Consider the following 18,074-nt stretch of genomic DNA (forward strand, 5'->3'; position numbering starts at 1 on the left):
CTGTCTCCACTTCCTTGCCTGTTTTTAGATACTTATTGATTGTCTTCTGTTGTGAGCACTTTCTCTTGTTTCTTTCCTGCCTCTTCTTCTTTGCCTCATTTGCCTCCTACTTTCATCTTCTTTCATCATAATCCCTTCCCTCTCTATTTATTTCTGTCCCTCCCTCTCTCTCTTTTTATGCCCCACCCATTTCTTACAAAATTTAGCAAATGGGTAAGAGGTGGGGTAATTGAAGTGAATACATTGAAGTCACAGCACACATTAATTTCCTTTCTGTCTTCCATTTTCATTACTTATCACTCAGGCAGTCATATAATTTATGTTAATGTTAGCATATAAAATATGCCCTTTGATGAATACATATATAACATGGGTGACCCCAGGAGCAATCTAAGACCTAACCATGGAAGATAAAAGCTAACCTTGGAAGATCTAGTGTCATGTTTAATCCACTGATGGATTGAAGCTGTCTTTTCAGTGTGAATCCAGCTCCAGGCCAGTCTAATATGAGCAGACAGACGCACATTGGAGTCATTAGAGGAACTTTGCAGCTGACAGTTGTAACTCAGTGTGTAGCCAGAGGGCTGCACTGTGTTGTATAACTCACACCATTTAATCAGCTGAGTAAGGATATATATATATTTTTTTTTTTTTATTTTTTTTTTTTGAGGTTGCCTGTTATGTTCCCATGGCCCTTTTTACTGCATGTATAATTATTTATAGTACCATCTCCTGATGTACATTTTTTTCCAACACCTTCTGTTGTTGTAGCTACAGCCATACTGCTCGATATAGAGAAGAAATCAAGCACAGATAATTATTTTTTATATTTAATTCTGTTAAATGTTTCAGTGACAATAAATATTTACATTTCACAAACACAGGATTAGACAAAGCACCTGAACTAATAAAATCACATAATGTGATAAGAAAAAGCAACACTGTTATATTCTCTACAAGAGAACTGAGAAGCTGGTTATCCTTTCACTCATATCGCGTAAACTCCATGTTATTTTTTTCTAATTCTTCCATTACCATCTGAGTTGTATTACTCTGTAACATTGACAAGGATGGATGGGTATTGCATAAATATGTCTCTATAACTGCCAACCTTGTGCATCACCTGCATCCCCATATTGATTGTCCACAGATGTACAGAGATATCAAGCATTTAGGAATTCATTCACTGTCTTAATGTCAAAGAGCGAGACTGACTGTTTTAAAATCAATAAATTGTTTTTCTTTTTATCTTTGAACCAATTGAAAAGAGAAGGTCCAGCATCCAAATGTGTCTGTCAAAACAGTGCCTTCACTCATATTTTTCTATTCTGTATGCCTTTGTCTCTAGATGCAAGAGGCCCTCTCCATTCTGTCTGACCCTGCAATTCCTCAAGTGTCTTCTGCACCACCTGCATATCCTCAGGATCAAAGACCACCAATGGAGAAACAAGGAGCCCATCGCAGCAGGGAGGCACCATCCTCCTCATCCTACAGTACCTCCAGAGGAGCAGCAAGAGACAGAGACCGAGACAAAGATAGAGAGAGAGATAGAGACAGAGATAGAGACAGAGAGAGAGATAGAGACCGAGAGAGAGACAGAGACAGGAACAAAGGGAGGGACAAGGACAAAAAGAAGAAAAAACACAAGAGGAGGTCAAGATCAAGGTCAAAGTCAAAGAGCAGACACTCCCTTCCCAGTGCCTACAGGAGATCACGCAGGTCCCGGTAAGACACCGTTGACACAGCCGTGTACTCATTCAAAACTGTTAGTGCTAGGGCTGGGAGTCTCTAAGTATCCACCGATTCAATTTGATCTTGGTTCAAAGTGCTTTGATTTGATTACACAATGATTCACGATGCGGCTCCATTTTTGATTTACATATTTTTTCTCACTGCATGACTATGCCATGTTAACTCTACCATCTCAGCGAGAGAAATGAGCCTTTTGTCCTGACAGTGCTCAGTGCAGATGTCCAGTTCAGATCTTTATTGGCTTCTGCTGCTGATCGTTACAGATACAGAACCTTGGAAGGAGCACCTTTTAATGTCTTCTGTTGTTTTATTGTGTTATTGTGTTTTTATTGTTTTTATGCTGCCTTGCTGCAGAAGGAATTTCCTTCCGCGGGACATTAAAGATCTGAACTGAAGTGTATTCTTTGAGCAGAATCATCTTATTTTTTAACAGGGCAAAGACCAACACAAGCGTTCCACATTAGTATTCTCCTTGTTTGTGCATAATAAGATGTTTAGGTGAAATGTCACTGGGATGAGTCAAGAAACAAAGCTATCTTTAAAAAAAAAAACCCACAACTTTCCCTGGAAAGAAATTCAAAGCGCATTTTATTGTGGGATTGTCAGTTTATGTTACCATCTTAAAAAAGCTTTGCTTTATTCACAGTTGCACATAATCCTTACTAAATCTAATTTAGTTTAAGACCACTACAGACTCACTAACTTGACATAATAGTCAATGTGTTTCAAAATAAAATTCCATTATTTCACATCATTACATTTGTAAATCATTGTGACCAGGCACAAACAAAATAAACAATATTACTTACCTAGTTGGAAAATCAGGTCTGTGATTGGTACAGCTGCTGTTAAAGGTATGAGACATATAATGTGACAGGCAGAGAACATGATTAATCACCCTCTGTTTTATATTCCACTTTAGCTGAACCTTTAGTGCATAGTGAACTGCACACATATGAACAAAAGCATTAATAGAAAATAACGTATCCTTCCTGTCTCTCCATACTTTCTCTTTTCCTACTGCTCTTGAATTAATGAAGTGCAGGGGTAAAAGAGAAAGAATGAAGAAAAAGGGAGGAATAAAATAATGTATGAGAGAGTATTGAAGAAAGAATTGACACAAAGCGTAAGGGCTGAGAGGAAGTGAGCAAAGGTACAGATTGGGCTGCTTCGTTTGTGCCGTTTATCTGTCAGGGTAAAGTAAACAATGTTGACCAGACAGCTTTGTTTTTCCACACCAGCACAGGCTTTCATTAACTCAGCTGGCCTATCCTTTCTGGCTTTGTTTTTAGAAAAGGGGCATAATTTCCTTCTCTAACCCCGCTATTTCATGTGTGTAAATGACATGCATGCTCTGCATACCAGCCAGTGGAAGACAATGAATTTAGCCCTACCCTTTATGGAAAGAAATCTGACAAGTGAATTAATCTCTTGCATAAATATTTAATACTGTTTTCTTTTCAGGCTAGTTTAGAAAAACAGTGTTTACATATTGAGAGTCCATGTAATATAATGGATATTAAAGTAATTCACGGAATTATGATATGTGTTTTTGTCCTGTGGCACAGTTGCACAGTATTTAGACATAGTCTTTAACTGCCTCAATGTAAATTTTGCCACATTGGGGTCTTCAGATTGTCTAATGGAATAGTTGCAAATCTTGCAAAATGTCCTTTAGGCCATTGCTCTTTTTCTAGTTTCTTGAAACACCATCCCGATTGCTTGTTTTATTTCTTTCTCTTGGACATTACCTCAGTCGCTGTCCTCTCTCTCTCTCTCGTTTCACCCTCATCTGTTCTTGTTCTTCATTACAAATTTATCAGCATTCATCACACTTTCTTTGTCCTGCTGTCTGGCCAGATCTCGCTCACACTCCCCGGGGAGAAGGGACAGGAGGGGCCCCTCATCAGAGAGGAGACGTGATGAGAGAGAGCGGGAGCGCCATCATCCCAGCAGCAGCTCCAGCCTGCCCAGGGGGCATTCGAGATCCAGGTAAACCTTAAACAGCAGGTGTCAAGAGTCACTGAAAACATTGATTATTACACCTGTCAAGGCAGAGGGGAGCACTAACATTGCCACAATAAGGTGTTCAGTCTTTTTGTTTGTTTTTCATTTGGATATCACTAAAACAATGGGGATCTTAGTTTGGTAAACTGATAACTCTTTGTGTATATCTACTATACACTGTTTTAGATTGTGTAGTAAGTGTAGCTTTAGCCAACATACTATAAAAAAAAAACTTAATCCCCAAATGACCACTGATGGAAACTGCAATGGACAGCTTCTACTGTCATGAATTTAAAGCTGGGCTTTGCTGAATACACGAGCACTGCCTTCAGAAAGTATTCCACACCCTTGATATATTGTGTATCCTGTGGTGTTACTGCCTGAATGAGAAATGTTTCAGTAACTGCAGTTCCCTTCTCGCTTTTGTCACCCAGGTCCCCTCCTGAAAAAAGGAGGAGCTCCTTGTCAGCCTCAGGACAAATGCAAACTGCGGGTTCCTCTCTCTCCCCATATTACTCACCCAGCAGAGTTTTATCACCATCAGCTAGCCCCGCCTCCAGCCTGGCCCTCTCCAGGTAACCCTCTACAAGCCTGTCAGTCAACCAGCTAAGCATTTAGATTGCTTTCCCAGGTGTATCTGAAAGTCTCTTCACTAAAGAAACAAAAGGTTGTTGGGAGGCTTTAAGCTTGACAGCTGAGAAGATTTATACAGTTTACACTCCTTTTGCTTTTAAATGCATCTTATTTAGAACAATAGATTGTTGCCTCCAGGCCTGGGAAGGTTCTTTCTCTCCTCAAACAGAATTTTCTAATAGTTATATACTTCAGCAGTTGGCTATTATAGCAACCTGTCAAAACTGTGCTGATATAGCCACATAGTTATCTTAAATTTAGCCTCAGTCTGTTAGTGTGATATTAAGTATGTAGCCATCATATTTATGACCCTTTTAAAAGGATTCTTGTTTTAAAATGAGTTAGCTGGAACAATTAAATCAGTCAGAGAGGAAGAGATGGCATTTTCAGCCAACACATGGAACTAACATTAGCTTAATTAGCTAGGTAGCTACCGCTAAAAAAACAAAAAATCTGTCAGCGACAGTTGTATTATATTATAAAAAGCAGTATCATTCAAAAGTTGTGTCAAATATAACTGTACTACTAGCTTTGCGAATATGAAACTCTAGTGGGTAAATCAAAGCTTGGGCCTTGTCCGTGGTATCCATGGAATTCAAATCCAGTATGGACAGAAGAGACTTGAAGCATTAATCTAGAGCCAGTGATATAATGGCTTAGAGCCAATATCTTTCAGCTCCAAGGTCTTAAGACACAAAGGCATTCGTTGCAATGGACATAATCTCTTCTGATGTCTTGGGGTTGTTGGTTTGCTGTTGTTTAAAATTTTTCCAACAAAGAAACAATTAAAGCTGCATACATTAACTTTTGAATGCTACATGGGCTGCAAAACAAATGGCTAAATCACTCCCCCCTTCCCCTCCCTGTCTCTTCCCAAACAAAACATATGCCCACTGCACTACGGAAACTAAAGTAGGGCAAGCCGTTTGCAGCACCAGACCATTGTGGATAAAAGCGAAACATTCCTTTTTGTATGCACCAGCAAAGAAATCACTGCCGTGTGTTCAAACATGACAAGTGAAACGGTAACTAGTTTACTGAATTTTTGTAGAGTGGGGGATGGAGGTGATGAGTATGGGGCTGAGTAGAGCTCGTCCATCATCAATGCAGCAAAGAACATAAGAAAGCTGGAAAGTGGCAGTTGACCGGCTGGCTTGCAGGTGGGTGATGGAAAGGAACACATGGAAATGCTGCCCTTCACATATCACACATATCACTGCAAGCAAATGTCAATGTTAATTTATGCAGCTCTCAAATCTTTACACATATTGAAGCAATTAACTTCTCCAGAGCAGCAGATGATAGATTGGAAATTCATATCAGTAAATTAAATTTGTAGGTGCCTGAATATCACTGATATGTCATGCATTAGGTGAAGGAGCATCAGCCAATGTAAAGCTCAAACCGAGCTTTACATTGGCTTTACACAAGCCACAATAGACAGGACAACTGAGGCAGCATCTGGAAAGATGAGCTTTGGAGCACACGGTTATAGTAAGTAAAAGTTGCAACTAATGTTACGACATAAAGCATGTCTTCATCAGAGTAAGAAGAGGTAGTGGTGATGTAGACGTTTTGAAATGCCTGCGAATAGCTGCCTCTTATTGGATGGACAGGTTCTGGGCGTTGCTTATGTCTAGCCAATGTCCTATTGTCACAGCATATAAAAATATATAGCATAAAAAATATCATAGAAACTATCAAACTTTTTAGGAAGCATAGATCAATCATTAAACACACAATAGATTAATTTCTTAGAACAGAAACAAGATAAATTAATTTCCTCATTTAATCCATGTGATTTAATTGTGTTCAGTGTATAAATCCATTAGCTTTCTCTGTGTACAATGTCTCCTCCCCTAGGGGATGAGGAAATCTTTTCAATACCCTAGAATTTCAAAGTAGAGGCCGATCCATGATTTGCATTCACATTCAGCATAGTTAGAGCAGTGAGCATAGAGACCACATTGATTAAAGCCGGCAGCAGGAGATGGTATCCAAGTGGACAACAGAGGTTTGGATATGAATGGACGAGAAGCTCTTTTAAGTTGCGTGCTGGTTTGAATGAAGTTAGTGGGGGTTCTGAAATGATGTCCCTCAAAGAAGTATCGCTTTGCAGGACGTGCCCGAGTATTTTCTGTTTTATCTGTACAGATGCTGGATTGTAAGCAGTTGAAAAGCAAACTCTTGAGGAAGTTTGGAGTTTGGGCTTTTTGTCCAACAGGAATGTCTGTGCTCACTGCTGTCTCATAGGCTGAATCTATATATGTAATAGGGTATCCCCTGGCCTTGAAGCCTTCCTTTAGTTCAGTGGCTTTTGACTGGAAATCATCTTCCTCAGGCATAGCCTGAGAAATTGTCCTCTATGGATGTTTTAATGAGGTTTGTTGAGTGATTGACTGCCCGCTCTGAGAAGCGTGTTTTTGCTGATTGGTTTTTGGAAGATGGTGTTTTTCAGTCTGCTGTTATCACATATGGAAATCATGAGATTTAAAAAATTAATATGTCCAGTGTTGTAATCCGTAGTGAGGCGCAAATAGTCAGTTGTGGCATTCAAATATTGTAAAAAGAAATGCAATTCTTGAGTGCTGCCTCTCCAGATTATCAGGATATCATCAATATGTATGTTTTAAACAAGCAATTTTATAGAGGAATGGATTTGCAGTATTGAAAATGAATTTTTCTTCCAATAAACCCCATTACCAGGCAAGCGTATGAGGGGGCAAAGGAACTTCCCATGGCTGAGCCTGGTGACTGCTAAAATATTTGCCTGAATATTTTAAAAAGTTCATGGAGAGAATAGTTTCAGTCAAGGTCAGCAGATAAAAAAGGCTTGGAGGATCTCTGGTGTGGCATCTTAACATCTCTGGCCTCCGGAGAAGTTGTAATCTCTGTGTGCATTGGACCCGGTCAGACGCTGTCTAGATGCAAATGTCCTTTTTGGTCCATGCCAGACATATACAGTATAGGGTCATCAACAAATCTTAATTGTTGCACCTTGTTAAAAGCTCTTAAAATAACCATGTGCGCCAGATCTCATCTTTCCAGATCATGTCAAGCATTAACTTTTGTAAATCACTTACATACATTGAGTGACCACAAAAACAGAAACATTTCTAGGTCAAATGCAATACAATAGCCCTGCCGTGCTTTATATGAGGAAAATTCTCTTCTTTTCCAACCCGGGACTTAATCAGTTTTAATAGTTTTGGCCATGTTTAGCAACTAGTGAACAAAAGTTGTGTTTGTAAATCTTCGATTTGTGGAACACAGTGTAACTTTTAAACAACTGTGATGTTTTCCTCCAAAACATTTTTGAATGATGACACACAATGTAAATATTTTTTGCTTGTAGAAGAGACAAATATAAAGGCTCATTTTTTGTGCAGGGACAGTTTGCTTGTTCATAAACCACATTTTCAGGCTTTTAAAAGCATTGTTTTTGTCCAACAACTTCCATCCTTACCAGTATATCAGCCAGGTGATGCCCTTTGTTAAGGTGAGAATGCTTCTTTTATTTTATTCTTTTGCTTTTGGTTAGGTGTATGCAGTAATTGGTCTCTCTTTTCAGAGATCACAATTAGAGGCAGCCACATAAACAGAACCATTCCAGGAAGAGTTTGACTTGTTTTTCAAGGTTTTTGTTAGCAGTAGTTCTGCTTAGCCTGCGTAGGTGGCTCACCAATAAACTGTGTGTGGATGGAGCTGGTTTCTGTCAGTTTGGGTTTTGCAGTTTACTTTCTGCAAGAAGTAGAGCAGCATTCCATAATAATCCCAAGTTATGTATGTATGTAAAGGGGTGTAATACCAAAGATTGACTGACATATAAAGTCCCACTTTTTCAGTGGGCTGAAGCCTGAAAACTCCGTAACATCAGCAGCAGCAGTCTGTTCTGCAGTTTCTTGTCACCTGTTGTGTTCATCAACTTGATGCGTGTGACTTTCTATTTTAAAAATCCCTTGATAAACTTGATTGCGTTTGGCATTGCTGATGTGGTGTTTTTGGCTCTGGGAGGATTTATTAGTTTTTACAGGTCACGTGCCATTCCTCTCTTACCTCTCTGTCTTTTCCCGCTCCTCTCCTCTCCCTTCTCCAGCTCTCGATGCCTGTCCAACATTTCAGAAGATATCATGAATATTGTATAGCCTCTCCTGTTAACATGATTGGTTTTCTCCCTCTCCATCTCTTCTCTCTACAGGGGTGGTTCTCAGGAGAAAGACAAGGCAGTGTCCTCATCCATAGTATCCTCTGTTCAGTCCAAAATAACTCAGGTATTGTTCTTTGCTTTTATCCCAAATATATCCTCTACTGAACTTCACAGCCTGCCGAATACAAATACTGAGTGTTGTGTTGCTGTGTTTCCATCATGCAAAGAGGAAGGACAGAAAGTGCTATTCATTTTCACAAACAAAAATTTACTGTTTGACTAGGACCGTCTTGGGAAATATTACTTGAATTGATTTTTTTTTTTAATTCTTTCTACATATTCTGCTTTATCTACTGTATGTTTGTACAGCAATCAGCTGATGGTATTTTCTTAAGCTGTAGTTTCTGGTGATGTATTGCATAACATCATTGAAAAGTGTTCCAGGTATTTTGTCTACCTCTACAGAGATGCGCTACCATTTTAACATACTAACAAACGTTTGCATTCTACAGGTGTAGCTACTCATCCTGGCTGAAATTGCGCTTCCAGCCCCTGCACTCCTTCTGGGAGCGTAGCCAAGAATTTAGAATGCGGAGGCCTTTGCGAGCTTGCCGACTGACTCTGACTCTCTTTGGATGTGGGATTTTACCTCTCTGCTGAGGAAGGAGGCAGAGTTAATGTGCTGTCCTTAAATAGTTTGTCTTCCAGCACTTGTAAATTCAGACCAAAAGAGGAGTTACCACTTTTACTGAGGTGCTGGATCTTAAGTTCAATAAGTTCTTCCTCCCAAAATTAAAATGTATTAATTAGTCAACCTCTCCTCTTTTGGGATCGTTTCAGTATTTTCTAATGTGGTTTTTGTCTCCTTGGCTGCAGACTGTTTACAGGTTTTTTTGTTTTTGTTTTTTTTATCTGACCTTAAAGTGGCTATAATGATATTTTGTAATAACAAATATCACATCAGAATGTGAAGACAATGTGAAATGGGTCGCTCATAGTGATGAACCTACAGAAAATTATCACCTGAATCTGCTGCTCTCCTCGGCTTTATTGAGCTTCATAGTGAGTTTCAGCTTATTGTTTAGCTTTTCAGGCTCACAACTTTACTTTGGTTCACTCTCACGGATCTCATAGTGTTGTTTTCGTGCTCAGCACCAAACGACAGACAGATACAGTTGGCGACTAGCTGGTGATCATAGTGGAGCATTTAGCGGCTAAAGAGTCCGATATTTTTGTCAGGAGTTGGTGGAGACCAAAAACAAATCTAAAAGATAGTGAATGTTGGGCTAGCTCTCCCTTGGTGGACATAAACACGACTCCATATGAATCGTAATGTTGCTCTGTAACACCTGGATGTGTAAATAGGCAACTGTTTCCCATATCGACTTAAAAGGTGATGATATGTCCATGTTGTGTTTACAACTTGTTTCCACTGCCCTAAGGTGGCAAAAAATCAGCTATTGCAGGTTTAACAAAAGAATGTGGTGATATGTTTTTGACTGGATGACTGCCACTGTTGTCAAGGACAGAAGCCACGGTCCCCTGTTGAGTGTTAAAGACAGCGTAGACACTTCCATCCATAAAATTACTGCAATTACACACTAGGCTCTGCCTGCAGCCACTTTCTCACAGTTATCTATGCCAACTGTCAGAATGACAATGCTTTGTGCATTTTACTTGTCACATCAGTGTCCTGCTGGAGTAATGTCACTATTGTACTTGCATTTAACAGTAATTCAGTGTAATGCTTACAGAAAATTATTCCTGACAGATTTTTGTTGAGGGTTGGCACAGACATGGAAGATGGCAACTATCCTGTAATGTTCTACACAGGACAACGGCAGCTAGAATTTCTCCAACTATGAACACTATTAGCCTACCCATTCATTTTATGAATGACAAATACACTACATGGCCAAAAATATGTGAACAACCGAACATTACACTCATATGTGATTTCTTCAACATCTCATTCCAAAACAATTGGCGTTGACTATGCTGCAATAACATCCTCCACTCTTCTGAAGGCTTTCCACAAGAGTTTGGAACCTGGCTGCAGAGATTTGATCCGATTTACTGTGTTCCTCATTTGGGTGTTAGAGCTCACAATAAAGGGAATACTGTGTCTGAATAAGTGTTACACACATTATCCACAATGTAAAATCACACACACCTCGGCAATAAATTGTAACCCTGGTACATATTCTCCCTGCTCCACCCGGTTTAAAATTATGATGTCCAATTTGTGGCTGCTATCATGCAGCTTTTGGAAATGCGCCTTAATCAAATGCACGCACACATACCAGTAGCGGAAGAAAAATATGTTGTATGATTGGCAAAAAGCTATAAGCTGGATAGATGACTAGAAGGAAAGAAGAATGTACAGATCACTAGATTTATTTATTTTTAAAAAAATGTTTTGCAGTTATTTTTCTGTGTCACCTCATAGGATGATTGTGTCACTGCTCTCTCGCCTCTTGTTAAATGAGCAAAAAGGCTCCAAAGTGCTATCAATACTTATGTGAGCTGCAAGCCAATGCTCACTTCAATCAGTTATCATTTAGACAAAGTCACACGCTGTTCTCTCTTCAATTTACTGTTTTTTTAAATTACTTTTTGTCTCTTTCTCCAGCACTCAAGTGCAATATTGTTATATACTGTTCATTTACTTAATTTTGACTGCTGTGGAAACATGGAGAAACATCCCTCAAGACAATTTCATTTTCCTTGATTTGTCAAAAGCCATGAATCAATTCCAAGATGAAAGACATTTCCGGAACTGTCTCATGAATTAAATTATAGTGCTCCTTTGCATTTTCAGCCTAGATCACCATATTTGATTAATAATCCTGAAATGTCAGTAATTAAACTTCTACTTGTCACTGCATTGCATGAAGTGATGTAATATTTTGATAAATTGATTCTCACCCAACCAATGTGCAACTAAATGTATAAAACATGGAGAGTAGGGCCCAGTGTGTAGGTATATACAGTAAATGTGAGCTGAAACCTCGGTAATATCTTTTAAGTAATTTTTTAAAACGTGATGTAGGAACAGTTATATCTACAAGAAAACCAGTGTTGCACTGAATGTAGTGAGGCTGCAGTGTAGGCCAGAATCCAAGAAGCATTGGGACTCAAGCTAATGGAGGTCAATAGAGTGTGAATGAAGAGGCAACACAAGCTATGCTGTGAACACTGGTACAACGTAGACAGAATCTGGAACGTATTCTCTCTTCTGGGCATGGGACACTGTGTGTGTGACAGTGTGTGTGTGTGACAGTGTGTGTGTGTGTGACAGTGTGTCTCAGAATGAGCGTCCAGTGTTTACTCACCAGATGCACCACAGATACAAAACCACACATTTCACATAAACATCTTGTTTCTTTCTCTTTCTCAACAAACGCTGTTTCTTCTCCTGCCTTCAACATACCAATGTAAGATAGCTCATGAAAACTGTTTGCTGCTGTTTCAACATGCACAGATTCACAACCACTAACTACTTATACCCCATCTGTGATGTTTTACGAACACATCTTGAATAATTCAGCACATCCTCATCTGCCTAATGGTCTCTTCTTCCCTGAGGGTGCCTGGTTGCTATTCGCCTCACCCTGTCTCTCATTTTGTTCATGTTTGTCTTTGTTCTGCTGTCTTCTGTCCCCTTGTCTTCTCTGCTATACATTTGTTGTGGTTTACTCTGTTTGGTAGATGCTTTGTGCACTTTGAGAGTAGCTTTTAGGCCTTTTTTTTTTTAAATTTTTTAGGAATTTATTTTGGATCTGTAACAGTGTTTTTTGTTTTTGAAAGTGAAGATGAAGGAAAGGCTAGGTCCAATCTAACTTGTCCTCAAGACATGATGACAGATAAAGAAAAAAAGTTGAGGAGAACTTATCCCAATCAAGTGTGTGAATGTGTTTGAGATGGAGAGAAAATTTAAGATGTTGCATAGCTCCCTCAAGATATTCCTAACAGTATATTATAGTCCTATTGATTAACCTTGCAGAGTGGGTATGTTTGAAATTCGAAGCAAATCAGTGAAATTTCTTCTTATGTGTGTGATGCAACTATATAGGATTTTAAAACTCATGTAATTTAAGCCTGGGCTAAGGCTACTTAAGTCCTCAACAAGAGTTCGAAGGAGGGTAGCGATTACATAAATTACTCATGAGGTTAATTGTGTTTCCTTCTCAGGCCATCACTGTTGCCGGGTCTCAATGATAACTCCTTCCTTTTTTACAGAATCCAAAGTGTGTGTTTCAGTTCTAACTTCTAACTTGCATGTTTATGAGTAAGAAGACTAATACGAGACAGACTGAGAACAGGGAAGAACAACTTATAAGAAAAATAAAGAAAACAAAAATCTGTTTGAAAAGTAAACCGACAACATATTGTGTCCTCACAAGATTAATTTGTCATTTAACTTAAAATCCTTAATATTTCAATCCAAGCTGATTTGGCAACACCCATGGTTTCTGGTATTAGCAGCAAGTGCAGGTTAACACTACAGCAAACACTCCGTGAGTAGCTACTTCAGAAATACAACAGAAGAGCAACTGGTGTATCAGTGCGGCCATGCTTCCAAAATAAAGTCAGGGTTAAGGGAGAACTCTGATTACTGACCTGCAGGATGTATACGCAGATTTACAGTTACCAGGTTACTTACAGGAGCTGTAAGTGACATTCACTGCCACAAAATGTCACACTAGAGCACCAGCATCAAATGGGCGCTACAAGGCACCAGACTCCATTGAGAAAAACTTATTAGCGTTATTTTCCTTGCAGATCATCGTAAAACACACTTCATTCAAACTGGACAGAAACTAAATACATCTTTGTTAGTCTTTCCACTGTTCCAACAATCATCAAGTCTGGTTTGGTTGAAATTAACCCTTAATTCACCGAAATATTCTGGCTTTAGGCCTCAGCCGGCAGCCGTGAAACGGGCTACAATGGCTGCTTTGGACAAATGTGCCCGTCAAAGTACATTCACTAAAAGTGCTTGTTTTTGCCATTGACTGGCTCAGATTGTTATTCTAAGTGTCTGACAACATTATGGAAAGGATTGCTACAGAGCTAGACCTTTTTGTTAAACAGTAAGATCCTTTTTTGGTAACAATAATAATAATAATTTTACCTCGCAGACCATCATTAAACACAATTTATTCAAAATTTACAGAAACAAAATAAAACTTTGTTAGTCTTTCCACTGTTCCAACAATCACCAACTCTGGTTTGGTCGAAATAAATCCTTAATTCACCGCATTAGATGAGAAAACAAACCGCTGTTATATCGCTCTCCTCACACACGAACAGTTTCACACGAGGGACTCACATGCACTAACATCCACATGCGGCCGGTCAGTTGTATAAACAAAGCGCAGAGAGGCTTGGATAACAACACAGGCAGATGGATTGTGACGTCATCCTCTGCTCAGGACGCCATTACTCCACTATATCTTTATGTAGCAAATAGTTTGCTTCTATATTAATGTTCAGAATCTCATTTACAGAACCTTTAAGTGCCTGTAAACTCACTGAGGGAGATAAAATGACAAACCGTAACGCTGGATTACATGCTTCATCATCATCCCTGTGAATCCCTCATGTAGGTAGGCGATCTGAATCCCAGGAATTGCGGACTCCTCCACAAACAATGAAAACTACTATATAGAGAGGTAATTACAGAATGTGAATACAGTGAATGACTATTCCTAAAAAGAAATGCCAACCATAAATAGTATCCAAAAAAGGGTTTGATTTCATCAAGATTTTAAGAATTATAAACTGAAAAATGGCAGTTGCTACATTACTTTTCTCAAATTTCACAATAATTGTAAAAACCATTGCAGAATTAAAAATACGAAGGTTGCAAAGGACTAAAGGTTGCAGAGAAGAATAATGCTGCCTGTCGCCTATTACCACAGGCCTTTTACATCCAGTACTCAGTTTGTTCCCTTCCAGGGTCAGTAATTTGGGTGTTCCCTTGAATTAATGACATAATAAGAAAACATTCCAATTACAGGACCTCCACGGGTAAAATGTCCCTCATGAGATTTAAATATGACACTGCTGACTTACTGTGTTGTGATAACAGATCAGTGTGGAGTACGTTGTTTCTCACTCAGGCGGGGCAGTCAGCGGTGGGTTTGGATAATTAAACTGTTTTCAAATGGAGTCTTGTATTTATGTTTTATAAAATGTTGGGTGATATAAGGAATATTTAGGTTAACATCCTATTTATAGTTTATAGAATTTTTTTGTTGTAAGTAGACTGCATCTTTTTTCAGTATTATGTAACCGTAGTTGGCTATCCCGTGTGTGACAGCTGTAATGTGATTTGTGGTGATCTATTAATGTAATACAACTTCTGCTGTACTTCCGTTTGCCAAGACACTTGCAGCTGACAATAATTCAGCTGTAGTTTGAGCAACTTTCCACTCAGTTGATAATAATTTGGAGCATTGTTTGTCACATTTCGTGAACACACTCGTGCGTGCGTGCGTGCGTGCGTGCGTGCGTATTCAAATACACCAGGGTTTAGAGAGAAACAGCCTTTTGAGTGATTTGATATGACAGCTCCTTCCCTCTGTGATTACAGCTGCTAATTTGTCTCATCTGTCAGGAGAGCTCAAGGGTGGATATTTGTCCATGCGTGAATGAATCACTCTTGGGATGCAAATTAACACTTCCTATTCAGCAATACAAGCATTTGCCCCCTGGTCCGCAAAATGTCCATTTTTACCTGAAGAGGGAAAGAATGGAATTTTGCAATTTGGTATATCAACATTAGATTTCTCTGTTTAGCCCTATACTATATATATATATATATATATATATATATATATATATATATATATATATATATATATATATATATATATATATATATATATATATATATATATATATATAATTTGCAACTGCAGCGCTCTACAAAGTAATGTTTTTCACCTATTTAAATAATACATTTACTGTTGGCCACAGAGCAGGTCAGCTGCTGAAACTGAGGATTAAATGCCTGTGTATATATATAAGGGTTTGGAGAGAATGCATCTAAGTGCTAAGTCTTAGTGCTTACAGGGTATTATTCTGCACTTAAAATACGTTATGTGTTTAACGATGCATTAAGGAATTCCTGATGGGTCGAGGGCAGGAAGCACACTCCAAAACAAGCCTTAATATACAGTAGCATATCAACCCTAAACATGAGGTGGTAGTTGTGAACTCATGAGAAAAAATATTTGAGGAGTTTGGTGAGAGCCAGAGGAACACAACCATATAGACAGGGGCAAGCAAAAAGCAGAGGTAAAAAAAAAATATTGAGCGAAAAGCATCTGAAAGTTGATTCCCAGTAGGAACAGCATTACTAGCAGCTCTTTCACACTATATGGAGTAATTTAAATTATTTATAATAACAGGAATGTTTCTTAATTGAGAAGCTGTAATACACTGGGAATAAGAGAATAGTTAAGTGTCACTATTCTCTTATTCCCAGTTAATCCTCTTTGGGATTTACTTTAAAATAAGATAATTTGCTCACTGCTTTTCCTTCAATATTTTCAATGCACCATGTTGGTCCCCAGCTCAGTTGTTGAGTCTATATCAATTGGATTTTTTATAGCAGTTCTTTATTGGAGTTGGAGAGGGATCAATAGATGGTTTCAAATCGAACCAGAACAGATAATTAGGAAAGTAGTAAGATTTAGAGCTAGTTGCTAACTTCAGCAACACACACAGTCTCATGTAAATAGGCCCTCATCGTGTATGTGGTTGCTGTTGCACCCCACTCAGTGGTGATGTTATTCTCTCAGGTGTATAACAACTCTACAGTCACACCCACGTTCCTGCATCTAAGTGTCTTATATCACGCTTAAAGTTCATTCTCAGTTATCCAATGACACAAAGGATGTGTAGTACATTAAACTCATCTCTTTCTCTTTTTGTCTTGTCTGTGTTCAGGACCTGATGGCCAAAGTGCGAGCCATGCTTGCCTCCAAGACTATCCAACCTCCCAATTCCTAAAGAGAGGGCATGGCTTTCTGCTAACCACGACAACCTCCGCCAATCAGCGAGCGGCGTTCTCCGGTTTCCTGGAGACTTTTTGGGCCTAGATCTGTTTCATCTCCCTGTTTTTATCCCTGATTTATTATTTCATCTCAATTTGTGTGCCGGCAGATTCAGTTTGGCTACATTATGTCTTCTGCAGCATTGCAAGAGTGACCAAAAGGCATTCACTGAGCTGAAATATCTGGTTTCACACCTGACCTGAGAAAACAGCTCATCAGCTGGGAGATCATGTCAGTAATTGACATGTTTTGGTTCAGGGAGAATGGAATGTGGAAATAATCCACGTTATTTTGCATCCTGTTTTAAAACACTCTACTTTTCACCCACGTGGTGACAGTCATTCTTTGCAGCATTACCTAAAGCTGCTGGAGATTTATATTCTCTCCTTCTATGAAGGGTTGTGTTGTTTTGATAATTTCATTTTTTTTCCTCCCTCATCTACTATTCTCTGCCATTGTTTTCCCTCTTTATTTCCTCCCCCAGCTGTCTTCTCTCACCCGTCTACTTGAGAAGCCATTTTAAGTTTCTTCTCTGTCCTTCAGCTCTAGTGCGTGGCCTTCTATTTCTGTTCCTGATTTGTACTGTAATGAATTTAATGCAGAGCAACTTTGTAATCCAATTACGTCAATAAAGTTTCAATTATGATTTACTTGTGGCCTTACTTGTGTTACTCCTTTCCTTTTTTGCAAAAACACAAGTTGTAAAATAGATTAAACTATTTAGGGACCGTTTTCTTGATCATGAACTCCATTATGACACACTGGAGTCCAAATCTCAGCAACAGACTCTGCCCCCCTCCCAGTCTTCCTCTTCACTGTCCTTCATTTCTATAGCGCTGATTCATAACAGAAGTTCTCATTGCACTTCCTATAGAGCAGGTCTAGGCCGTACTCATTATAATATTATTTACAAAGACCCAACAATTCCCACCATGAGCAAGCACTTAGCGACAGTGGCAAGGAAAAACTTCCTTTTAAGAGGCAGAAACCTCGAGCAGAACCAGACTCAGGGTGGGCGGCCATCCGCCGCTGTCGATGGGGTTGAGAGAGAGACAGTAGCAGAATGCAAATTCCACATAGAATTTAAAAATAATGAATAATGTAAAGGTAGTTGTGATATTAATATTACTAAAATAATAATGCTAATAGTAATAAGACTAATAATTGTAGTAGCGGTTGTCGAGCAGGAACAGAAGGTGCCTTGCGATCACAAATCCAGACTCTGCTGCTCTGGAGGCAGAAATACCTGCTGAAATCGACAGAAGGAGAGATGAGAAAGCATAAAACTACGGGAGAGAGAAGATGTCGAGTTAGTAACATGCATTCATGGAATAATAATGCATACAGATGGAGAAGGAGAGGAGAGAGGTGATTCATGGGAAGTCTCCCGGCAGTCTAGGCCTATAGCAGCATAACTAAGGGATGGTTCAGGACTCAGCTGAGCCAGCCCTAACTATAAGCTTTAA

The 18,074-nt window shown here is 39.1% G+C and overlaps 1 protein-coding gene across 6 annotated transcripts in view; it reads left to right on the forward strand.

The window, feature by feature from the left end:
* The window catches only part of LOC122865459 (splicing factor SWAP), a 53,367-nt gene extending 36,109 nt beyond the window's left edge, over positions 1 to 17,258 (forward strand). For 2 of the 6 annotated variants that reach the window (XM_044173905.1, XM_044173909.1), the window contains 5 exons: positions 1,349 to 1,725; positions 3,613 to 3,744; positions 4,194 to 4,334; positions 8,591 to 8,663; positions 16,502 to 17,258. In XM_044173905.1, coding sequence (XP_044029840.1) covers positions 1,349 to 1,725; positions 3,613 to 3,744; positions 4,194 to 4,334; positions 8,591 to 8,663; positions 16,502 to 16,564 — 786 coding nt within the window. In that variant the 3' untranslated portion in view covers positions 16,565 to 17,258. Of the gene's footprint in view, positions 1 to 1,348; positions 1,726 to 3,612; positions 3,745 to 4,193; positions 4,335 to 8,590; positions 8,664 to 9,051; positions 11,427 to 16,501 lie in introns of those variants that run through there. The other 4 variants (XM_044173906.1, XM_044173907.1, XM_044173908.1 and 1 more) reach the window with 4 other exon arrangements.
* Positions 17,259 to 18,074: the final 816 nt, after the last annotated feature.

The sequence above is a fragment of the Siniperca chuatsi genome, linkage group LG18, assembly GCF_020085105.1.
Source record: "Siniperca chuatsi isolate FFG_IHB_CAS linkage group LG18, ASM2008510v1, whole genome shotgun sequence".
NCBI classification, from domain to species: Eukaryota; Metazoa; Chordata; class Actinopteri; order Centrarchiformes; family Sinipercidae; genus Siniperca; species Siniperca chuatsi.